Below are 24562 nucleotides of genomic sequence, written 5' to 3' on the forward strand. Positions count from 1 at the left end.
GCAGTTCCTGGCTGCAAGGATGCTCACTTCTTTACACAAAGGGTTTTTAGGCACCTGGACAGCCCCCCCCCAGAGAGGTGGTTGTGACCATCCCTGGGTGTGTTATGAGAGTGATGAGGTGCTGGAACAGGCTGCCCAGAGAGGCTGTGGATACCCCATCCCTAGAGGTGTTCGAGGCCAGATTGGATGAGGACATGGGCAACCTGGTCTAATATTAAATGGGGAGGTTGGTGGCCCTGCACGTGGCAGGGGTGTTGGAGATTCGTGATCCTTGAGGTGCCTTCCAACCCTGGCCATTATGTGATTCTGTGTTTAAAAACCACAGAATCTGTGTTTGGATGTGGTGCTCAGGGACATGATTTAGTGTAGGGCTCTTGGAGTTACGGTAGTACGGTTAGGTCGTGGTTGGACTTGATGATCTTGAAGGTCTTTTCCAACCTGAGTGATTCTATGATTCTTGTAATTTTCTTGACTCCACAGATTGGTCTTATAGAAATAAATCTTTTTTTTTGTTTTCTTTTTTTTTTTTCTTTCTTTTTTTCCTAGTACAGTTTATCTGAGGTGCCATAATTTGCAGATCTGAATGCATACACACACATCGTCATAAGCATCTCCCATTTGTTCCCATTTACCCCTCGTGCTGACTACGGCCACCTCACAGCCCCGCGGGTCAAACGTTATGAGCGAAGCGAAGTGCGTCCTCAGGCCCCGTGTTGGGACACCTCCCGCCCAGAAGCCGCTGGCCGGACAGCCGCCGGGAGCAGGTGGGTGTCGCTGCCGCCAGGCCCCGCACGGAGCCCGTTCTCCCGCGGGCATTCGCCGGGCTGCGGCAGCTCCCATCTCCCTCAGCGCCGAACCGGGGAAAGCGCAACCCCCGCGCGGAGACACCGCCGAGCCCGGCCGGGCAACGAGGCCTCTCCCCTGTCTCGGTCCGGACCGGGCCGGGCCGTCCCACGGAGCCGTGCGCTCACTGCGCCGCCAAGATGGAGGCAAGCGCTGCCAGCGGTGACGCCCGCTAGGTAGCCGCGAGGCGGCCGGCCCGCGCAAGGGCAGCGGGGCTCCGGCGAGGCAGGTGCGCGGGGCGGCGCTGCCGCCGGGAGCCGCGGCGGAAGAGCTGAAGGCGGGGCCGTGCTCCGAGCACGCTGGGCGGCGGCGGCCGCGCTGGGAGTGACCGTGGGGCCTGAGCGGATCGGCGCTGCCCCATGGCGGCCGCCCGCCTCGGCGGCCCGCCCGCCTGGCGGTGACTCGGGCTCCCCCTCCCGCCCCTCCTCCTCCTCCTCGTCCGCCGCCGCCTCCTCCTCCCTCCCGCTCCGCTCGCCCAGCCCGGGCCCGGCCCAGCCGCCACCGTCGCCCGCCCGCCGAGCCCGGGGCGCAGCCGGGAGCCGCGCGGGGCCATGACGGTGGAGCAGAACGTGCTGCAGCCCGGCGGCGCCGCCAAGGTGAGAGCGTTGCCCGGCCCCGCAGCGCCGGGCCCGGCCCGGAGCGCGCCGCGATCCCCTGCCCCCGGCCGAGCCTGGGCCTAAGCGGGGCCGCTCCACTCCCTGCGGGGCCACGGCCGGCCGCGCCGCCGCCTTCGCCTCTCGGGGAAGCGCGGTCCCGCTAGCAGCCGGGTCTGCGTCCTGCCCGCGGTCGCCCCGAGGTACGGCCCCACGCGCCGCGGGGTCTGGCCGCAGCGCCGGCTCCGGGGAGAGCCCTCAGCCGGCCGGCCGCTGCCCCGGGCTGGGTGTGCGGCCCTGTTGCACTTGTGGTTGCGGGCGGAGGGGGAAAGGTGCGGTGCCGAGGTTGCGGGAGGGCCTGCCCGCTGCTCCGTCAGGGTGGAGGATGCTCGTGTGCGCGGCATGCCGAGGCCGAGCAGTGTGTGCGAAAGGTGACAGCTATTTTGGGGCCGTGACACATACATGGCTGTGACGCTCTCTTGCTGAAGTAGAAAAGTGGTGGTGTATTTAGGGGCTGCGTTAATGCACGTTATGAAAGGGGGCTGAGCGAATGGCAGTTACACATCTTTTAGTGTGGACCGGGAGTTGCTGAAAAATCTCTTTAGAAATGGACACCCTCTGCAGCTCTTTGCTTGTAGCAGATGGGACTGGTGAGGGGAAGACGATCCTGGAATCTAACCGCGGGGCTCTCTATTCCCCCCTGAAGGTAACTGTTGCTTACTCATGTGCCTGCCCTGCTTACAGGACAGACCTGCCTCCTCTCCCATGCTGTATTTTTTTTTTCTGTTGCATGTGATGCTTTTGTGGGATCATGGAGGTAGGTTTGTGTTGGTGTAGTCAGGATGGAAGTTTAATGGTAGTGGTCACACTTCATAAGCAGTGATGAAGGTGTAATTGGTTCAGGTGGTGCAACTTACATTCATGAAGCTCTCCTGGAGGGTGATGCAGGTATCTCTGGGCTGCTGTCAGCTAGGAGCATATATTTTGGCAGCCTCTACAGGAAGGAGAGGGCTGAATGGACGTTTTTGTCCCTTCCTTCCTTTGTTGATATGGTTTTCAGTTGAGGAGAGCTAGCAGACTGTGTGCCGGGCTTCTGCTGGTTGGGCTTGTGCTGTGCTTTCTGTGTTTAAACACTTCTTCATTGCTGCTATTTATCTGGCAGTTTTCCTGAGAAGGTGTTCTTCTGCAAAATGCACTGTTGTTGCTTTACTTAAATATCTCTTAATTATTGTATTGGACATTCTGTTATGTAATCCTTGCTGAGCCTTTCTAGGGCTTGATGATCCATCAGCAGTGCTACACAGAAAATGTTATGGATAAACTACTGCTTCTAGGTCAGGAGTTCAGGAGGATTACAGTTTCAAGAATTTCTTTACTGTGAGGGTGACGAAGCACTGGAACAGGCTGCCCAGAGGGGTGGGAGTTTCCCTCTCTGGAGATATTCAGAACCCGCCTGGATGCTTCCCTGTGCAACCTGCTGCAGGGAACTGCTTTAGTAGTGGCTTAGACAAAGGTGGTCTCCAGAGGTGCCTTCCAACCCACCTTTACGGTTGTGTGTAATAAGCTTTAAAAGAGACTGGAGATTGAATCATGTATGTTATTGGGGGCCGTATGCTGGAGCAGAGGATTAATGTCAGCAAGATTTTTAAAGCTGGCATTTCTCTATGAATGCAAATTACTACAGTATCTGCAGAAGCTGTGTAAAATTTCAAACTTTTTTCATAGTAAAGCTTTGTATTTTTTATTTCTGTTGAACCATCTGATTATTGTGCTGAGATTCCTTATTACCTACTTTATCCTCAGTTGCATTCTGGGGGAGGGGGAAACAAACTTGAGAATAGTCTGCAAAAAATCGTGTTTGACTCGTATTATTATTTAGTGAGGCAAACAAATAGCTAACTGAGTGACAAGCTTTAACATTGTACAGTTTATTCTCATTTAAAAAGAAAATTTATGGAAGTACAGTGGCCTGAGGCATGGTTGGAGGGATTACCACTAGCTCATCATCTTCCCTGAGAAGAAAATCCCATGCTCCATAAATAAAGAGAGTTTGTTCTACAGACCTCAAAGTTTGTCGTGATTGTTTTCTGTTAGTGTGAGGAGACCACATCTAAACAGAATTATATTGCATTTCCAAGAGATGTCTGAGTCACCAGCATACCTTATTCACAACTCTTGTTCCCAACATTGTTCATCAGATGTTTTCTTACTGTCATACAGGAAGTACGTGTTAAGCTTTAGCAGAACTGGGAGATGCACATTTTTATTAATAAATACCCCAAGTACAAACAGCCCACTTCCCACTCAAGCTGTCTTTAGTTTATTGTACAGTTGAAGAATTTGGATCAGTTCAAAGGAAATTCTTTCATGTTGAGTGATCATCTTGATTCCTCATTGAAAGTAGCAGTATATCTTCTGGAGCAAATAATCGGTCTTTTGACTCTTGTCACTCTCAGCTCCTCTGTGATCCTGTGGTGTGGTGGGGTGTTTGTAGGCTGTCTGTTCTCACCACATGAAGCCCAGAGAATTTGAACGTGGCTGCAAAACGTCTCTTGTGCTGTGCACTTCTCTGGTGTGTTTCTAGAGCAGTGGGTACAAGAGCAGGGGGTGGCGAAAGGTAGTTTTCTAGTGATTGGGGGGAAAAAAAAAGATGTGGAGAAGTCAGACATGCTTCAGCAGTATGTCAGCCTAACCATAATTACTGTGACGGTCATCTTGTGACAACAGATTGGAGAAACTGGATTTCAGAGGGTGATAGCTGGCGTCTGAGCTATGTGTGTCAAGTACTACTGCTTTTGGAGAAGGGCTGAGTTTTGGTGTGCGCATGGATTGAAAGAGTAAAGAGTATGTTTGTTTCCAGTCCTCTGCTCTTTCAGACCTGTGATTCAGCACTATATTGGTAGTCTAATCACAGGAGTAGTGAAATAAAGTTAGAGGTGTCAGTTTTCAATTTTTTATTATTTATTTATTTATTATTTTAGAGAAGTGCATATCTGAGGATATTTAGCACTAGAAACAATGGTGGCATTAAGCAAGATCTAATACTGTTCACTTCTCTTTTGCTCTTTTTCAAGGTATTGAGAAAACTGTTAGCTAGTGTATGTATTTCTACTCTGCTTGACCTATGTATTTGATGTCCTTACTGGAAGAGTGTAGTCTTGTGGCAGTAACAGCTTTTCTTTGCTGAAAGCAATAGCTGCTAACTTCTTAATACCTTGCAGTTGTACATACAGAAGATGGTGCAGTTGTGTGTCTCCAGCAACAGAGACAGTGATGTTTATTCAGTTCTGAATGGTGGGAGGTGATGTCAGAGAATATCCCCTCGGCATTTGGTACACGCAGAAAGTATTTGAGAGTTGTGCTGTTTTTCACCTTGATAGATGGTGACCTTCCCAGCAGCCCTACAGCCTTAATAATCTCAGTGTTATCATCAGCTGAGCTCAGGGCTGACTGACCTGCCATTTGGCCCGTAGACCTACATCTCCTCATGTGACCAGAGGCTCTCTTCCAAGTGTTCTCCTTCATCTGATAAGAGTTCCCTGCACCATGTAATGGGGCCTTATCACATATTGCCCCATGCGCAGGATGCCTGTGTGTGGGCTGTATGGCAGGCCAGCTAATCATGGTGGGTTTGGATGTGGGGAGTTAGACCTCTTTGGCTGACATGGAAGGTTTTATGACCTCTTTTGGCCAGAGAAAGGAGAATAACCAGACTGGCGTACTACCTGTGTTGTCACCAGCTACTCATTAGTTTGCGGTAATTATTTGTAGTGTGCAGTTGAGTCACCAATTTAGATATACATGTCTTGTTACGTAATTTAAAAGATGTTCATTAAAAGCCTACATACCATATGCAGATACACATTCTGTCCAGACTCAGGTTTCTGTTTCTGAAAGCTAGAGCTAGGCACAAAGACCAGTGATGACACAGAGTAGTTTTTGAAAGTCTCCTCAGGTTGGCATGTTGAATGCTTCCCTTATTATGAATGTTCTGGTGGGTTTTGCTGGCATTTTGTGACCTACTAGAATTATCACTGAGTTGGTAGCTATGTAGTTTTTTGATTCCTGCTTTATTCGTTGTCGTTGCTGTTGTGTTAGCATAATGTGCTATGAATCTGCACCTTTTTGAAACCTTTAGTGGTAGCTTAAAACCTACTGCGTTCTAGAAAATCTCTCACAAATATTCAGTAATAATTTTGGTGGTGGTAGCAGGAGTTTACAACTATAATACTGTCATTATCATCTGGCTGAAACAGCATTTTTAAGAAGGGTAGGTCCCTACTTTGTGAAGAAAATACTACTTCAGAATATTAAAAGTTAAGATTTATCCTTTTTTTTTTTTTTTTTTTTCCTTAATTCTGTTAACCCTTTGCAGTAGTTTAAAATGTCTTTACGACTTCCCAGATAATCTTCAGGATAAGTGCATATCCTCAGCCATTAGGAACGGTAGCTACAAAAGATGACACAACCCATCAGCTTCTATGAAAAGGTCAAAAAGCAAATTACTCATATCTTAAAATAGCAAAATATTTCACATTTCTAAAAGTGCTTTGTAGAGGTAAGTGGGAGGATAATAGAACTGTTGCTTTTTTTGTTCTCTTACATCTTGAAAAGGTTTGAGAAGGGAGGAAGTACAATCTCTCTAATCCTATGAAATCGTCAGTGTTTGTGGGCCTCTCTAGCTGAGGATGTAATGTAATGAGCAGGTCAGACTTGAGTTCTGATCACAAGCAGGGAAGGGAATATCATTTTTTTAAAACTTCAGTTCTTGTCTAAGTCTTCTTTTATTTCTGTCTGAAGATTGTACCTAAGCTTTGCTAGTCCATCTATTTGGCTAATCCATGGGAATCTCACCCCATAACTTCAATTATTTAGAGGATCGCAGAATGGCCTGGATTGAAAAGGAACTCAAGGATTGTCTAGTTTCAACTCCCTGCTATGTGCAGAGTCACCAGCCACTAGACCAGGCTGCCCAGAGCCACATCCAGCCTGGCCTTGAATGCCTCCAGGGGTGGGTCATCCACAGCCTCCTTGGGCAACCTGTTCCAGTGCGTCACCGCCTTCTGTGTGAAAAACTTCCTCCCAATATCTAACCTAAACCTCCCCTGTCTCAGTTTAAAACCATTCCCTCTTGTCCTATCACTGTCAACCCATGTAAGCAGTCCTTCCCCCTCCTATTTAGATGCTCCCACTGGGTTGGCACTAGTTTAGTCTCATGGTCCTGGGGTATGGTGCTAGTGTGGAACCTCCCTGACACCCTGACCTGGCTCAGGGCTGCCCTCAGAGGACAGATCCAAATCTTGGTTGAGCTTACAGGGGTGCTCGGGATGAACATGGCCCTGGTGGAGCTCTGAAGGTCAGCGCAGTGATGTCAGTGATGGGATTTTCCAGGTGCCTGCTGGGTGCTTGTGGGTTCCTCTGTTTTGCTGCTCTTTGCTTTCTGTGGTGAGGAACTGATTTGCAGCTCCCAGAGCCTGGCAACAGTCAAGAACTGCACGTGACATTCCTGGTGTTCCTTTGCAGAAAAAAGTAAACCAGAACCTTAAGGGCAATGTCTTCCCTTGCATGTTTTCACATAGGAAGATATTCCTTTTAAAGGTAACTTTTTTTGAAATACAGTTTTTCTTGTTGACATCTTGTGGTTCACTTACTATGGCTCAGATCTCAAAATTCAGAGTGGTGGGACAGTGTGTCTTGTCTGTCTTGCTGGCATGTGGGCTGAAACAGGGAAGTCTGTCCTTCTCTCATATTGAGTTGGAAAGACCTGTGTGAGAGCAGCTTTGCTTTTCTGGAAATGAAAGTGTCTCGAATGCTTTCACTTTCTTGTTCTCCTGCTCAGTGCAATTGTGCAGTATGGCAAAGGTTGCATCAAGTCAGAATGAAGTCTGTGTTTTTTCATTCCTTTCCTTTCAGGTTTTTTTTTTTTTTTTTTTTTTTGTGGTTTATTTATTTATTTATTTATTTATTTTTAGTGGACTTGCTAAACTTCGCTGTCTGAAGTGCCGTTGTAATATTATGGAGTCAGCAGTCAGACACTCACAGTTTGTGGGCATTCAGCATCTCCCTCAGGGTGCTGCTCTCTATCCCTGGGTGAGCAAAGCAGTCCACGGAGCACCACGAGAGGCTGCTGTGACAACAGATGGCTTTATGAATTTGGGATAGACTTCAGTTTAATTCCTGCTAGGAAATAAAGGCTTCTTCCATTAGGCGGTGACTGCACTTTGTCAGCTCCCCACCCAGGAGTGGAAACTATTTGATTGGAGTGCACATTAATTTCACTGAGCATGATTAAATTAATTCAACTTGCTCACAATTTCTGCCTGAGAAGTATGGGCACAGGGTGCTAGCGGAGGCTGTCCTTATGGCACTCACAAACTTCTGGTTGATAAAACAAGGGTAATTGATAGTGGAAAGCTGGTAACTTGAATCGCAGTACTTAACTGTATGTAAACAAAGAGTGAAGTTGGAACTTGTCTGATATACTCTATCTTTTTTATAATACAAAAAAAAAAAAAAAGAGAGAAAAAAGAAAAAAAGGGGATTATTTACAAATACAAGAAGATACAGTGACAAACTAACTTGAAGCTGAGACTGAAGTACAACAGCTTATTGCATGCCTTGCAAAATGCCTTGCAAAAATGCAGCTATCTCAGGCTTTGTGTCAAGCAAAAGGAAATATTTTTACTAGTGACAACTTGACAAATAGCATTTCTTAATTTTTTTTGTGTGTGTGTGAGCACTTGAAACTCTTAACTTGGCAACGCAGTTTTCTGAACAGTATGCATCTTACCAGGAGAGTGGCTGAGGGAACTGGGATTGTTCAGTCTGAAGAAGAGGAGGCTCAGGAGAGACCTTATTGCTATTTACAGCTGCCTGAAGGGAGGCTGTGGCGAAGTGGAAGTTGGCCTTTATCTCACTTAACTAGTGATGAGATGAGCGGGGATGGCCTCAAGTTGTGCCAGGGGAGCTTCACGTTAGATGTTAGGAAACATTTATTCTCTGAAAGAGTGGTTATGTGCTGGGATGAGCTGCCCAGGGAGGGGTGGAGTCATTGACCCCGGATGTGTTCAAGGAACATTTGGATGTGCTGAGGGACATGGTTTAGTGAGGAAGTGGGGGTGGAAGGCAGATGTTTGGACTGGATGATCTTAAAGGTCTTTTCTAACCTTGGTGATTCTATGCTATCAGTTTTTTAATATCTTCAAATGTAACAAATGTTGTCAAAAGTTACATTCTGCTAATGTAACTTAAGGTTCAGTTAAGATTGTAGAAAACAGCCTTTGTTTGGATCATAGTTGAGTGCAACCACAGCTTAAAATGTTGCAGTTTTGCAGCACTGAGATTTGCATGTGGTATGGTGGGCTTTAGTTCCTTTAGGACATCAAAACTCGCAGTAGATGGACAAAGGTCTCTACTGGGCATCAACAGACAAGTTTTATGCAGCTTTTTAAGAATAACCCTGTCTGTCCTGCCTTTCTGTTCTTGGTATCCCAATTTTTAGAAATGAATAAAGGGAATATAATTATCTCTGTGTGCATTGGAAGTGACTGAGGTGCTCACACTGCCTTCTGGTGTGAGCTGTGGGGCTGTATCTTCTCATAAGTGACAATGTGGTTATTGTCTTGGTGAATGTGGTGATTCCTGTGGTTCTAGACTTCAAAGTTCAGCACATTTTAAGTCAATAGTAAAATTTCTATGCAGTGCTATGGAGGTAGAATTTGATCCTAAGGTAAAGACAGATTGGCACAAAATGTCATTGCAGTAATTTCAGTTGTTTAGCAATCCTAGTGAGTTCCTGTCTGTCCAGCAGTGGATCAAGCATTGTAACATTTTCATCAGTGTAGGCTTGGAATCTTGGAGTTTAAGAAGCTGTTCTTTTTTTGTTTGTTTGTTTGTTTTTTCCAATTAATTTTCATAGCTGTTACTCTTTTGAGACTATCAAAAGAATAGGTGCTGCTCTGAAAGTAATGCCTCCTATTTTATTATGTTGGCCCACGGTGTCAGAAGCAGATTTTGGTGGTATGACAGTAGAGGATGAACCTTCTCACCAATATTTTGTTGCTGTGTGACAGATGGCAGCAGAGGAGCAGCCTGGCAGAAATGGTGTCTGATATGGAAGTATGTATGAAATAAAGGTGTGTCATCAAATTCGTCCATGCAGAAAAAAATGGCACCCACTGACATTCATCAGCACTTGATGAATGTTGATGGAAGCCAACCAGTGGATGTGAGCACAGTGAGGTGGTTGATGGTGTGTTTCAGCAGTAGCAGCAGGAACGTGAAAGTCAAGCCATGTTCTGGACAGCCACACACAGTGGTCACACACCACAAAATGATGAGCATCTCAAGTCAGCTCATCTGCACAAATTGGCTACTGGTAATTGAAAAATGTTTTTATGTGGCTGAGATCTTGTTCTGTCAAATAGTGTTGCTGTGCTCTTTGTACCTCATATTGTAGTTCCCATGAAAATAAATAGGAAGCAGTACTTTCAGAGCAATATATGTGACTCGCTGAAATTCAAGAGCGTGCTGAAAGCCATCAGCACAAATATTTTCTTGAAACCAGGTGTTGTCTTATGCTGGGACCGTTGTGAGAGATTACAACACTGAATTTTTACAGTTGTAACAGAGCTCTCATAAGTAAAGATGCATATGTGGTATGGAATAATTTGAAGGCTGAGGTGCAAGTAAGTTAACACTGGAAACAACACCTGACATCAATTTGTGTATTATTATTATAATCATATAATATTATTTTATAGTATAACATTATATTGGATAATATAATTATATGTAATTATAATATATATTGTTGTGTAATTTTTTTTTCTTAATGTAGCAGAAACATCCATATGCAATCTTTTAAATACTGAAACTTGCAGCTTTAGCTTGATGCTTTTGTTTATTGTAGAGTTCTGGATAATTTTAATTGGTAGATTCTTGCTGAAAAAAGTTTCCACTGCACAACATTTTAAACTGTTTCTTAATTAAAAAAAAATCAGTTTTATCTTGTTCAGTTTTCAGTGTAGATTGTACTTATGACAATGTTTAAATATAGATGGTACTTATGACATCTTTGACTGAAACCTTCTTAGTCATGTAGCAAAAGCATGTGCGTATAAGCTCATGTAGACAGAAAAATGTATTTGGTGTATGTATTAGAAAATTCTCAGAGAGCAGTGGTGTTTTAAAGGCTTGTAACATCGTTGTTCAGTTGTCCTATATCTCTTGACTCAGTCTAGGCAGAATTTATGGAAATTAATGCATGCCATGTAGTAGCATTACATGTCTCTGTGGCTCCTTCCTACCAATTAAGTTGTCATAATTTTGCTTATGTTGTACCCCATAATCCACATGGTTCCTTTTGATTTAAACAGGATGTTTACTCATCATTAGGGTCTGAAGCCTGAAAGTTTTGAACAGTGAATTGTGTAGCTATGCTTAATGCCATTTATTGCTTTTGATGAATAGTGAGTGCTAGGCTTGAGGTTTGCACGTGGTTTCTGTGATAGATGTTCTTCTCACAGCTGTTCGACCTCAAGAGAAGTGAGGTACCTGTTCAATTCTAAAACTTTGAGTTTCAGTGAAACGGCTTTTAAGAGTTCATTTTGAAAAGTTGTATTTAACTGTGATCAAAGTGTTGCATGGAAGCTGAACATGGTATTCACATACATTCAGGTGTGTGCTGTCCATGTGCTTTAAAGCAAACAGCAGGCATAAGGTGGGTATGTATGTGACATTTGTCATTCTTTGCAGAAGAGGAGGAGATGGTGAGAAAAGAACTCCTTTTTTCTTTTGTGTTCAATTTCATTTTATTCACGTAAAAGTGGCTTCAAAATAAATGTCTTTTGGGAATGCAGCTTCTGGCAATGATTTTTTTTTTTTTTTTTTTTTTTTTCCTAAATGAAGACTTTCCAAAGTGCATAGGAGCAAACAGCCTGGCTAGACAACTGAATACTGTGTGTTTCCCTGTGTTCTAGAAATCTCATGTTATGACTGAGAAACCAAATATGATAATGCTGATTGCTTTTGGAGTGCTTGCAGAGTGGCATTTCCCCACTTGGACAGATGCTTTCATATTTTTCAGCTTCTTTTCTTCAAATTCCACTTTTGTCTCTTACATGATTTGTGATTTATTAGAGGGGTGTGCTTTTTTTCATTTAAAGTCTTTCCCACCAGTGTTTTCTCTTCTTACTTGAGGGTCTTCTAATTATTTGATGGTGGTCATCTGCAAGCTTGTTTGATTCAGGCACCTAAGTTTACAGGTGTTTCTTTTTTATTTTATGTGGGATACTGGAATTAAGCCTTTTCTTTACCACAGTGTTCCTTTATTTGTTTGGAAATTGAAAAATATCTCTCGTTGTAGTGAGAGGCTTTAAAAGTTCACTCCAGTCTTACACGTGTCTTTCAGGAGTCATATTGAAAGGCACAGAACATGTCTTGTGACAGCCCTGGGTGAGCCATAATCACCCATTACCTGAAGCTGGCTGGGCTGCTGCATTAGGTACCTGTCTGTTGGCCTGCTGGATAACCTCTAGCTTCATGATGTTAAAGATGGTCAGAGGTCCCTGTTTGTCACTGGTTCCATATCCTGTTGCCTCGGCATCTTGCCTTGGAGCTTTTTCTAGAGGTGTTCTAAAGAAGAAGGTTGTTAACTGTGCCACCTACTTTCTAATGCTGGCTGAGAGTGTGTATGCACTGTACAAGCACTTCTGTGTTACTTGCAGACCAGGGATGGATTTTGCAGCCGCCTGCTACTTCCAGCAAACATGCTGACGGCTCTTTTTTTTCTGAGTGGAAAATGATTGAAAATTTTGCTGTTGGAGTTCAGTATTTCTGTTGTTTGATGGGGAGCATATTGACATCGTGTTGTTGGTAGGCAGTGCAGTTTTCATTGCAAAGCACCGTTGAATTATTTGGGTTGGAAGGGAACTTAAAGCCTAGCCAGCCCCAACCCCCGCCATGGGCAGGGCTGCCCCCACCAGCTCAGCTGTCCAGGGTCCCATCCAACCTGGCCTTGAGCGGCTCCAAGGATGGGGCACCACTGCTTCTCTGGGCAGCTTGTTGCAATGGCAGCTTAGGTGCTGTGGGTGACTTGATGCTATTGGGAGTCTTGCTCTACTGCAGAATTTCCTCATCCTCCCCTCAAGCTAACAAGGTACATTTTTTTTCAGGGTATCTTTGAAAAGGACAGGATAATCTATTAAATCATTTTACTGATTGCTGTGAGTTATGGCAACTCTCCTTTCTGATGGACTCTGATAGCATCCCAGCTGAGAAGTCATGAATGTGGGAAGAGGCCAGTCAAGGCTGCAGCCTGGACATCCATGTTCCAGGAGCATCTTGAGTCTGTGTTCAGCCTCCTCTGTGTGCTGCCAGTGGGGCAGGGCCAGCTGCTGCCCTTCTGCCTGAGCTCCAGGAGGGCAGGAGTGCTGAGGATGCAGGGCCCTCTTCTTTAGGCAATCAGGTTAGCAACTTTTTTATTGTTTTAAATCATACTGAATAGAAAATCCATTAATGAAAGGCTTTGTCTTTTTTTTTCTTTTTTTTTTCTTTCTTCTCAAATCAGGTTGTCAGGTGAAATTGCTTTCCCTAAATGTCTCTCTGCTATTAGGTACCATGGACTGTTTGTTATAAAGACTGATCTTAGGAAGTGCAATTTAACTTTTATTTAGGATTCTCGTGCTGTTCTATTTAGAAAGACAGCTGAGTCTGTGAAATCCTTTCTGATCTCGTGGAGCTTATGTGCAGTGTACTCTTTGATGTTGGTCATTAACAGCTGCAGTCAGAGTGAGCATTCTGGTCTGGAATACTGGACAGCATGCAGCTGCAGTATGTCCTGGAATGGGCTTAGTATTTGCTTGGTGTGTAGCGCACTGTATGGCTATATCAGGAGCATTAGATCACTGCAAGTGCTGTGCTGCTGTATTAATTTTACATTCATCTTCTGTTGGAGTAAGGTTCCTGCAGTAGTGCTGAAGTAGAGCAAAGATTACGAGAGATTTTTTTCCCCTCAGTTTCTCTCAGTTAAAAATGGGATTAAAAAGAAGGCGGAGAAGCAATTCAGTTTTACAAGACTGCTGTTCAACAGCAGTTTGATCCAGCCTAAGTAGTTGCAGCCTTGGTCTTGTCCTCTCCCTTGCACCAGCTCTGGCTCTCACAAAGTCAGCAGGAGATGAATTTAAAAAAAGAAGAATTTTCTGCTAGTGAGGCAGGAGCCTCACTGGAGGTTCAGACAATGGGCAACTCTGGCTGACAGGGAGGAGAGGATGGTACCTGGCCACACATGCATGGACTGGTGCTAGCAGGGGCCGCAGCCTGGAAAGCGCATCTGCCACTTCAGAAACAGCTTGCTGTCTGAGAGTATCTCTAGACCTTATTATTTGCAGGTATTGCAGACTGGGATCCTGCTGGCTTGAAGCTTCCATACTTAGTCTGGTTTTTGCTAGAGCAGTTGATGTTGTTATTACTGTAATGGCAGAGTAAGAACAAAGGACTCATCTGGTGTTCTTTAAGTGGGATCTCTTTTGTACTGTGCAGAGCAGAGTGTGAAATTGTGATGGTTGTCTGGGGAAAAAAATCATTTAAATAAAACCCTGACCTGCTGCTGTGATTTGAAAGGTAGGTCTTTGCCTTTTGGTGACAGGTGGATAATAAATGGGTGATGATAGGGCTGTAAAGTCTCTCAAACATGAACTAAAATAACCAGTGTTTGGCATGAGATGTTAAACTGTAGTGGGATGCAAAGAAAAACGTCTCGGAACAGGAAGCTAAAAATGTGCAGCGTTGTCTTAGATCTCAGAATGACAAATTTCATGATTTATTTTTTTTTCAGACATTCAAAAGGATGTCTGTGATAATTGATGCAGTGAAATTATGATATTCTAGACTGTAGTTTTTCCTGTGAGGAGAGAGTCTATATCTCAGTGATGTTGCATGGCTGTGTACTATGAAAGTTAACATTTAGCCATGATGGTGTGTGTGTGTGTGTATATATATATATATATATATATATATATATGTGTGAATGGAAGAGGAAAAAAGAATAGAAAAAACACTTTTACTACAGAAAATGACCAGGAGTCATTGTAATAATAATAATTGAAATTTATAGTGATATATACCTGAAGAGCTAGCTCTAAACCTGTCATCTTCTAGCTTTTTTTTTTTTTCTTTCCATGTGTATAATGTCACTGGTAATTGAGCCCATTGGTTTTAATTTGCTGCAACTTGCATATACTGTTGGCAGTATGTACTTGATGCTGGGTCCAAGCATATGGATGTGTGATGAGGGCATGAACTGAAACTTGAGCGTTCTATCAGGATGGGCATTTGCACAGCAGTTGGGTTCCCTTTAAATTTTACATAGTTTGCTGATAATACGTGTTTGTGCTTTGAAAGACCCGCCACCAATAGCTCTAGTAACCCAACAGATTTGGAGGGGAATAGAGAGACTGTTAGAGTTGATATTAGTATGATAACAGCAGAAGGACAAGCAGTAAAACACTAGCTTGACGCTGTTTCGCTGGGAAATTCTGTTGTGCTGAGCCGAAATTATGATCATAGAATCACAGAATGGGTTGGGTTGGAAAGAATCCAAGTAGTAAAACTGTAGGGCAATGGAGCTGGAATATACAGCTGAGTTTCAGTGCTTCTGTAGTGTGATAAGAAATGATAGAAAATCCTCTGACCATGTTTAAAGCTATGTGTTGCTTTCTGTGCGCTGTGTTACAGTATGTATATACTTAGTAGTTCTTACTCCAATTCTTAGCCACCTAACCATTTTCCTGAAAAGACCATATAGAAAGGAGATACTTCCTCCTTCTTTTCTCTCTCAGCTGCTGTACGAGAAACCAAATTTTGGGGGTTCCTTCCTTTCCTGTTCTGTCCATTTGAATGTGAGGATGTGAAACCACTTGGCCTGCTTAGAGACGGAATAGCCTGAGAAGTCACCAGCTGTGAGCTGACAGGGTTTTCTGCTTGTTGCAAGGATGGTTGCCACCTAGGTGATAATTTGACTCAAGTTTAACTTTGCTATTTTGTAAATGTGTATAACTATCTGGGCTGAGTTTGCTTTACATTTAATGTCAGTAAAAATGTGCAAACCAAACCTCTCAAGTGTCCCTTTAAAATCTTATTTAAAAGGTTTAAATAAAGAAATGAATGTGAACGTTGTATTTAGAAGAGAGTAAATGGAATTGTAGAATCATAGAATCCTCTGAGTTGTAAGGGATGTCTGGGGGCCATCTCGTCCAACATCCTCTGCAATAAGCAGGGACACTGAGACTCAGAATAGTGAATATTTATGTGGGTGCGTGCTCCCTGTTGTGTAGAGTCCTTCAAGTCAAATCCTGAAATTCATTGCCAAGTCACTCCACATTTTCAATTGAAGGAGTGCAGTTTTGTGATAGTTCGTGGAAATTATGGAAATGCAGTGAGTATTCTTGAGTGCAGTCTTATGATGAATATAGGTATATAACACTGTGATAAATGGGATCCTGCCTTGCTCTTCATGGGGGACTGAATGTACAGAAGTAATGCACTCAGGCATTTTCCCCTGTTAAGCTCCTGTTTGATCCAGGCTGCAGTTGGTTGAAAGTTGCTGTTGTGTCCTTCTGCTTCCTTGAAGTACGTTTGCTTTCAGCCCAGGCTCAGGCAGCTCACTGCCTGCTTTGCAGCAACTGCTGCTGTAATTGGCAGCCTTGGCAGAGCAGTCACAGGCTGACGACTTCCAGCCTCTGTGCACACTTTTCTCTCTGCAGGTGATTTTTTTTCTGCCAAGCCCAAAGCTGGGGTGCATTTTGTGTGTGTATAAAAATAAAATGATATTTTTACCCATTTTCTTAATGGATGCGATGTCAGAGATTTCTCTTTTCATGACTGAAAAGAAGGAAGTCCATTTAGTAGCAGGGATAGCAGGCAGACGAACCTAATTACTCTGTGCTTTAGGAAGGTGCTGTAAGAATGAACAGGTCAATGCCTACTACATTTTATTAGCCTGTGTTGAACTTGGCCAATAGCTTATTTGGAGGATGGTTAACGTACAGTGTCTTGCAAGCTTTCTTCCTTCAAATAGCTTTTTCAGATCAGTGTTACTTCTGAAAGAAAAGTGAGTAGGATTTGTGTGGAGGAAATGAGTCAAGATGCAGTTCTCAGCATTTGTCTGAGAATTTTATTTCATTTTACTTTTTCATGTGTCTGTCCCTAGTATAAGTGTACATCCCTTGGGAAGAAATGGGTGCAGGTTGTTCATTTTCATTGTGTTCTGTTTTTCAAATGACCTGTGCAGTGAGGCAGTAGGCCCCATTTTCTGCTAGTAATGGTTGAACCATCGCATTTATTACAAAACATTTTACTTTCTGTTGGAAACTGGCATGGCATGCTTTATTGTCTCAAGTTTTAAAGTGCTTGTGTTGCAAATATGAGTATTTCAGTGTTGCCATGAATAAAGCTAAAGCCTATATGTACTTCTTTAGAAGTTGCGGAGATGAGAAAATAAACAGCTCAAAAATTGGCTATTTTTAAAATTCATTTGCAGATTCATTTGCAGTGTAATTCAGAATTAGTTGGTTTTTGAGATTTACTTTATCCAAACAAGCATTGAGAAATCGTCAGAGTTTACAGTACTGTTGTGGAACTAATTTCAGCATAGTATCTTCCTAAGCAGATAATAGTGCACATCCTTTTCTGCTTCACTAGCACTGGCACAGCTACTGAATGTGCTATTGTGTGGGGTTATAAACCAGATAATCTTAATTGGGTGTTTCCTGACAAGAAGAGAGGGATGGCTGAAAAAGGAAAGAACTGGAAATAAGGGCATGCATTCCTAATGTACAAATTTGGCATTTCTCCAGGAAAATGGAAGAATTTCCTGTTAGTTTAAATCTTCTAAGAGCTGAGAGCCCTGAGATACGTAGCACGTATCTCAGAGATGCAGAGGAAGGGGGAAGGCTGGGAAAAGCTCATGCATGAAAACCCTGGGGAGCTGGCTGCTGCATGACGTGATGGAGGAGAGGGCTGCAGGACTGTGAGCAGCTGGGGATTGGGGCATCAGTGGGCCTTTGTTGGCCATCATCTCCTTCACCCCACCCAGGATTTGGGTTACTCTGCAGCGCCTAATGCCAGTGGAATCTGGTGGCATAGAGCAAGTCCTGGAGCCTTCTTAGAGCTTAGTCAAATGCTATTGGTGTGTGTGTGTGCATGTATGTATTGTATATTTATGTATGTACAATGTAATACGTGCAGTGGCACATGTATGCTGTGGGCATATGTAGGGTTCTTATTAACTAAACTGCAGGATTTGAGCTATAGATCAACTGTGGAACCTGTGGAACTCCAAGGGCAACAATGGCAAACAGGAGAGGACATAGGCAACTAGGAGCTGAAAGGCTTGATGTGGATCTCAGCCCCAGTAGCTGTGTCTGGCTCTGTTGACTTTGGTGCAGATTCTACTACAGATTCACCAATTAGATGTAGTATTGAATCTTTGAATACAGATATGATTACATTTCTTAAACTTATGTGAATGGAGAAGCAAAAAGAAAATGCAAACTTGTCCTCTGATGCATGAGGAAAGGGTGTGATTGTTATTCCTAGATATTGATTGTCTGCACTGTCATTTGTAATGAAAAAGAGCAGAATGACATATATGAGTGCTGTTTAGCTCCCTGTAAGGCATCCAGGATAACTGTTAATTTTCCTTTTAATTTCCATCATTTAGAGTTCACTTAACTACCAGCCAGAAATTCTGGAGAGGAGTGCCTAATCTTTTGGTCTTTATATATGTCTGTATATATTTAGGTATTTAAGTAATATCTTGATGATGAAAGAGCATCTCTGGGCCTGGTTCTGATTTCTGAATGGCCGATGTCCTTGGGCACGGGGTCTCGAAATGCAGCTTTGCACCAGAGTCCTAGAATCTGGATATAAACTGCAGATGTCTAGGTTTAAATGGCACAGCTGTGCTAGTAAATTAACAGCCAATATTTTGAGCTGCTAAGAGATTGTTTGTTAGTAAACTGTCTCTTGTGCCTTTTCCCACTCTCTGTGAATGACTGAATTGTCCTTCAGTCTTCTTTCTCAGCTTTTCCAGGTGTTGTATGTATTGTGGAAGACAGGAATTTGTTGTAACTTTCTGTTGTATTTTATATTACAACTATTAACCACCTTGTTGGTAACTACTACGAAAGCAACCTTCTGCTGTTTGCTGCCCTTGAATTGCTCCTGTCAGTTGTAATACTTTTCCCAAATATTCTTTTTAATTTTTTTTTTTTTTCCTTTGCTTTTTACCAGACTTTATAAGGGAAACAAGTCTTGCCTTTGTACAGTGCTGTGAAATGCATGGAGTAAACAAATGAGGAGGCGGGGGACGGGGAGAGAGTGGGAGTTTGTTTGCCTCATTGCTTGGCTTCCCTTGTGCCAATAGCAGGGCTTTTAAAAAGAAAAGAAGAAAAGCAAATTGGATTGTTAGCAGCGTCCCTTAGGATCATAAATGAAGGGAGGATTGTGTATGTAATTCATAAACATCCTGAACTATACGCCTTCTATTTCAACTTATTAGGGCATGAAGTGGTGCCTGCCAGGTTAATTTCACACTGGGGAGTTCAGCATTCATGCAGTACTTAATTTCCTCCTCTATACAAAGCTGTGATAAGGAGAGAATAAGGCTATTTGAATATTTGATTCCAAAGAACTCAGAGTAAAGAAAAGTGTCTTAGAAGTGGTTGCAAGACGATTATAGCTATTTTTTTAAAATAGTTTGGAGAGCAACGTGAGGCCATTTATTTGTCACTAATAGGAAATACGCCTTTTGTCGAGCAAACCCATATTTTACAAAATCTTCTTTATAGATGAAATTATTGTTTTGAATTCAGTGTGTGGTGGGCAAACAACAAAAAAGAAAAATGACTTGCATGTACCACCAAGCTCTTCTCTTTTTCTCATCTTCCAAAAGAAGAATGGAATCATATAGTTTAGAATAGTGGTCAATCTTCTGTATTTCATGGTTTTAATGACTAAGATGCTTTTAATATTTAAGAGAAGTGCAAGGACTATCCCAGCCAAGTGCCTATTTTTGCTTCCGTGATGTGATATCTGAACATGAGCAGAGAGTGTCAGCTGTTGGCTGTAAACAGGGCTGGGAACAAATTTTTATTTATATTTATATCAAAACTCATTTGACGTGAACATCTAAGTTGCAACCTCTTTTCCCTCTGTTCTAACTACAAGAATTATTTGAAGTTCTACCATGGAATCTGACTGATTTTCAGTTTGTGAGAGCTGGATTCAGCTAGTCTGGGAAGGTGGTGAAGACTGATTCCCAGTGTTTTGCTTTAGCCTTTCTCTAAAAAGTAAATCCTTTTTATAAGATTTCTTCTAAAACATTTATATGTTCAGGAAAGAGACTTTCCGAGTCTTGAGGTGTGAATGGCTGGAAATTGCAAATGTTAAGGAACTCAGAGTTGAGAGTAATTAGGAGTTGAAGTTTTGATGGGAGTAAAATAAACTATTTTCCCTTGAAAACTGCCCTTGAAGACCAAAGTAAACTTGAATTTGTTTAGGAAAGCTGACTGGGGTTTTGTGTGGGCTCCTTTTACTCATGTGTAAGCTCAATTATCTTGTTTTTTTTGGGGGTTTTTTTTTTTTTTTTTTTGTTTTTTTTTGTTTTTTTTTTTTGTTTTTTGTAAAAAAAACAAAAAAGACCATTTAATATGAGAATTAATTGCCCAAGGTGTACAAACTTAAAGTGAAGGCTCTCCCCCTTTGTGGTGCGTAGAGCTTATGCAGAGATGTTTCTGATGTTTGTAGGAAGCATGCCCATCAGTAACAGTGGTTCTGTTGTTATTTGACTGTTACCTAATTCTTTTATCTGTTTATGTTTTTAGCATCAGCAGACATTTTTGAATCAGCTGAGGGAGATCACTGGTATCAGTGACATCCAGGTACTACAACAGGCACTGAAGGTAAGATAGTTGTAGGGAAGTTCCCTACGTGTATCTGAATGCTTAAAACTTGTCATTAGCTGATGGTGAAAGCCAGAAAATGGCATGCTTTCTTCTATCTTTCCTTCCTTTCTTTTATCCCATTTGAATTATTTTTAGATGTATGTTAGGGGAGTAAAAAAAGTGATGGCTAATTCACTTCAGAAGCAGGCCTGATCTGTTTTCGTACTGAGATTAAAAAAAATAATAAAAAAAAATTAATCTGGTGATCAAACATGAAAAGACAGGAATGGTATGACTTGCCCAGAAGGTAACCTTTGGCTCAGGTGTTTTGAGTACTTTGATGCTAGTACAGCTGCTTGACACCTGATGAGTTAAAATCTTGTTTTCTTATCAAGGTGTAGATAATTTTTTCTAGCACGGACAGATCCTGCTTAGCGTGCAGAACAAAGAACTCTTCCTGAACTTGTCACCTTTTGCTAATTTGGCGTTGTTTCCGTGCTTTTGCAATCATCACACATTCCATCACATAACAAGATGTTGCAAGAACGGCAGATTTCTGTATTGTCTTTCCCCAAGTAGATACCAAGAAACTTCCACTCCCTCTTCTAAGCAGAGCTTTTTAGCCATTTATAAATGGTTAATTACATTTAGTTTATTTAAAATATGGGTATAGTTGTTGCTTCTGATTCAGCTTAAATAATGTACACAACTGCCTTTCAGAATCTAGTATTTCTGGACTTAAAAATGAAATAGTATATTTTTGGAAGTGTATGGTTAACTGCTGTCCAAGTCTGAATGTGGTCATTGTGCAAGTTGGTGGGTTGACCTATGCTACAATATCCTTGTTTTCATACAATGCTTTATATTTATTTTTGTTAGAAAAAGTGAAATATGTAAAACATGCAAGCATGGAAAATTTGCTTTTTAACAAATATTTCACCTGAAAATGTGGTATTTCATTGATCTGAAACAAACAAACAAACAAAAGTGGAGAAATTCTCACTTTTTTTTTTTTTAATATATGTGGTTAAAGGATAGCAATGGTAATTTGGAGTTGGCTGTGGCTTTCCTCACTGCAAAGAATGCCAAGGTGCCCCAGCAAGAGGAGGCAAGCTACTATCAGACAGCACTTCCTGGAAATGACAGATATATCAGTGTGGGCAGCCAGGCAGATACAAGTAAGTATTTTTTCTTTTCATAAGTTTAGTATAAAGGCAAGGAAGCTAAAAACTTGCCTGTGAGATGATTGATAATTCTTACTTAACAACTCTGAGACTGTTACGTATATTTTCATTCCTTATTTCAACATCTTGGTTACCTTTTTCTTTTTCTTTTCTTTTTTTTTTTTTTTTTAGCTGATAAGTTAGTCAGAGGGTGGATACCTGGGCTTTCAATCTTTTTTTTTTTTCTTTTTTTTTTCCCTTATTATAAGGTTTATTTGTGGGATATGTAGTACATAATTAAAGTCAAAAAGCAAGTAGTCTGACAGTTAAAAGAAAAAAATTGTTTAGAAGAGGCTGTGATGTGTTTCCTAATATGCTTGAGTAGCTTTGCCCTAGTAGGGGTGATTTTGCTAAAGAGACCAGTGTAAGTTTAGATTTTAAGTTTAGATTTGCATTTAGATTTGCATTTTGCAGTGAAAGACTAGGTATTCAGTATGTGAAATTAATATTAAAAATGTTTCTTTTTAAGCAGTTTAACATCATTGATATGTAAGGTCCGCAAAACTGTTTTTCTGAGTTTTGTAGATTCAGTGTCTTTGCTTACGTAGGTACATAGTTAATTTCTTGGAGAAAAACTAAGGATTTTGAAGTAACTGTACATTTTATACAATGGTGATGAGAAAACTACTGATAGGAGAGGTTTTGTGTTGTTGTGGTCCTGCATATTAAGTTTGTTCTGCAACTAAGCATAGGAAATAACAAAAGCAAGCTTGAACTTTTGCAGAAGGATTGTAAAAGCCAAGTTTCTTGATGCTGTATTTCCTTCCCAAAATTCTAAACCTTGCCATACAATATTTTTATATACAATATAATATGTATTAATCCTTTGATTATGTGGGTAGTACATCTATGTAGCTTATATGAAATTAGCAGAATATTTAGCTTCAGGCACAGCAGGACTTTCTTCCTTTATTTCACTATTAATGGGTTGGCTCTGGTTGTAGTATTGTTTTTTTTTTTTTTAAGTTTATTTGGAACTCATTGCTCATGGTACAATTGTCTTACGGTCCTTGACACCTTGGAAGAAACTCCTTTTTTAAGATGTTATTCTTGCAAACCGGAGTTGAGTTTATTCTCAATATCTCAGTTGTGAAAACTGTTTCAATTGTTGCTATTAGTAGCATCTCTGTATTAAATCCCCTCACTTTTAAAAAGAAAACACACATTAAATCCCATATCTGCTTAATTTGTTATGTCTGAAAACCAGTTGAGTAAGCAGAGACTGTTTTCTATGGACTTAGCACTGTTGACGTGGTCTCCAGTAATGAAGATGTACTGTGGCAGTGCAATAGTAAACTGGAATCTCTTGCAGTCTGCATTTGATTAGATTTAATGTTAATCCCGCTAATCAAAATGTTTAGCTTTGGCATCACTTGATGTGTTATTCAATCTTATTAAAGGTATGAAGTGGTAGGGTATATAAGACAAGGAAAAGTTGGTCTTGCAGAGTCAACATTAACCACAATTGATGGTCAGATTGATGAGAATTAGCCTTTAGTTGCAGATTCCAAACTGGATTTCAGGATATTCTGTTTTCTAGAGGGCTGAAAGCAGACCTGAATTCTCTACTATTAAATATTACTGCAGACCAGTAGTCAAGGCATCTTGGCCAATTCTTCTTCACTTTGGGGGGGCCTGGAAGCAAGAACTGATCATCTAGAGCAGAGCCAAAGTCTAAACCAATCTGATTATATAGCTCCTCTCCATCTGTAAAACAGTTCCAGTGAAAGCTTCTTGTAGAAACTTGCATTTTTCTCCTTATGTTTTACTGCCTGCAGTTATTTTTGATTATGAATTTCAAAAATGTAGCATGTTTAAGATGGACAAATTTTAGGGCACTACATTGGTTGGTGGTGCCAAGTTAGGGAGTATGGTGAAAGACTGTGGATTAGAGATGAGAGCAGAAGGCTGGATATGAATGGGAAAATATTCAGTAATGATGGCTTCAGCCATCGACACTCCCCTCTAAAAAGAATGTTATTACCACATCTCAGAAACTATGTGGACTTGCTGACAGTATCTTGCCTTTTAAATTTGACTCCCTTTTACTATCTCACATAAGTATAATTGCATGAGGATAATTATAACTCACTCTTATCATTCCTTACTGCTTAACTGCGCGTATGTATTTGGCACTTAGGAAGTTATGAGTCACCTAGGTTTGCAGTCCCACCAAGTTAGATCATTCAAACTGAGGCAGTAACAGATAAATATCAGAGCTCTTTTTTTTTTTTTTTAAACCACAAAAAAACCCTCCAGCCACTAATGGAAATTTCTGAACATATGCATTGCATAAAAAGCACATATGAAGTATTCAGTGGGCTTGACTGATGTTTCTTTGTAATGGTTACTTAGTTAAAACTGTATATAACAGGAAATCATATTTTAACAATCAGCCTGGATTGTGCTGCATTGGCTCTTTCAAAAACTGATGGTGGTCGCTCAGCTGAGCACTTAGGTTGCATTCAGTATGGTAGGAGGTATAAAGAAAACTGTTATTAGCTTATGTAGCATTTCAGCAGTTATGAAATGTGCGGAAAACAGTTTGCATAAGTATTTAGTCTCTTTAAAATCCAAGAGTGACTTGCACAGTCATTGTTATTCAGGATACTTGCCTTTTTGCCTGTTCAAAACAGTATGTGCAAGCACCTGCAAGTGCAGCTTTTTCATGTCAAGTGATGCGTGCTTCATCTGATCCCCTTGCAGAGGTATTACTCTGCAATCTGTTAGAGAGCAGAAAGTGCTTAAATTGCAGCATACATGGGAAGAACTTTTAATCTACGATCACTTTAATGTTCTCCTTTAATGTGTACAGCCTAGGCACCCTACTTAAAACAAAAGAAGTAGTAAAGTAGTACTTTCCAATATTTTCTCCTCATTGATATCTCTAGAAATTATTTGCATTAATTCAGAGAAATTTCATCTGTGGCTGCACATCAGAACTATTGCATTGCCAAGC

The 24562-nt window shown here is 41.7% G+C and overlaps 1 protein-coding gene across 3 annotated transcripts in view; it reads left to right on the plus strand.

Annotated features, from left to right (window-relative positions):
• Positions 1 to 1301: 1301 nt before the first annotated feature.
• USP25 (ubiquitin specific peptidase 25) overlaps positions 1302 to 24562 on the plus strand; it is a 90105-nt gene continuing 66844 nt past the window's right edge. Inside the window, exons 1-3 of one of the 3 annotated variants that reach the window (XM_052666874.1) lie at positions 1302 to 1439; positions 20321 to 20398; positions 21414 to 21558. In XM_052666874.1, coding sequence (XP_052522834.1) covers positions 1395 to 1439; positions 20321 to 20398; positions 21414 to 21558 — 268 coding nt within the window. In that variant the 5' untranslated portion in view covers positions 1302 to 1394. Of the gene's footprint in view, positions 1440 to 1985; positions 2143 to 20320; positions 20399 to 21413; positions 21559 to 24562 lie in introns of those variants that run through there. The other 2 variants (XM_052666863.1, XM_052666883.1) reach the window with 2 other exon arrangements.

The sequence above is a fragment of the Tympanuchus pallidicinctus genome, unplaced genomic scaffold (genome assembly GCF_026119805.1).
Source record: "Tympanuchus pallidicinctus isolate F22 unplaced genomic scaffold, pur_lepc_1.0 scaffold10, whole genome shotgun sequence".
Lineage (NCBI taxonomy): Eukaryota > Metazoa > Chordata > Aves > Galliformes > Phasianidae > Tympanuchus > Tympanuchus pallidicinctus.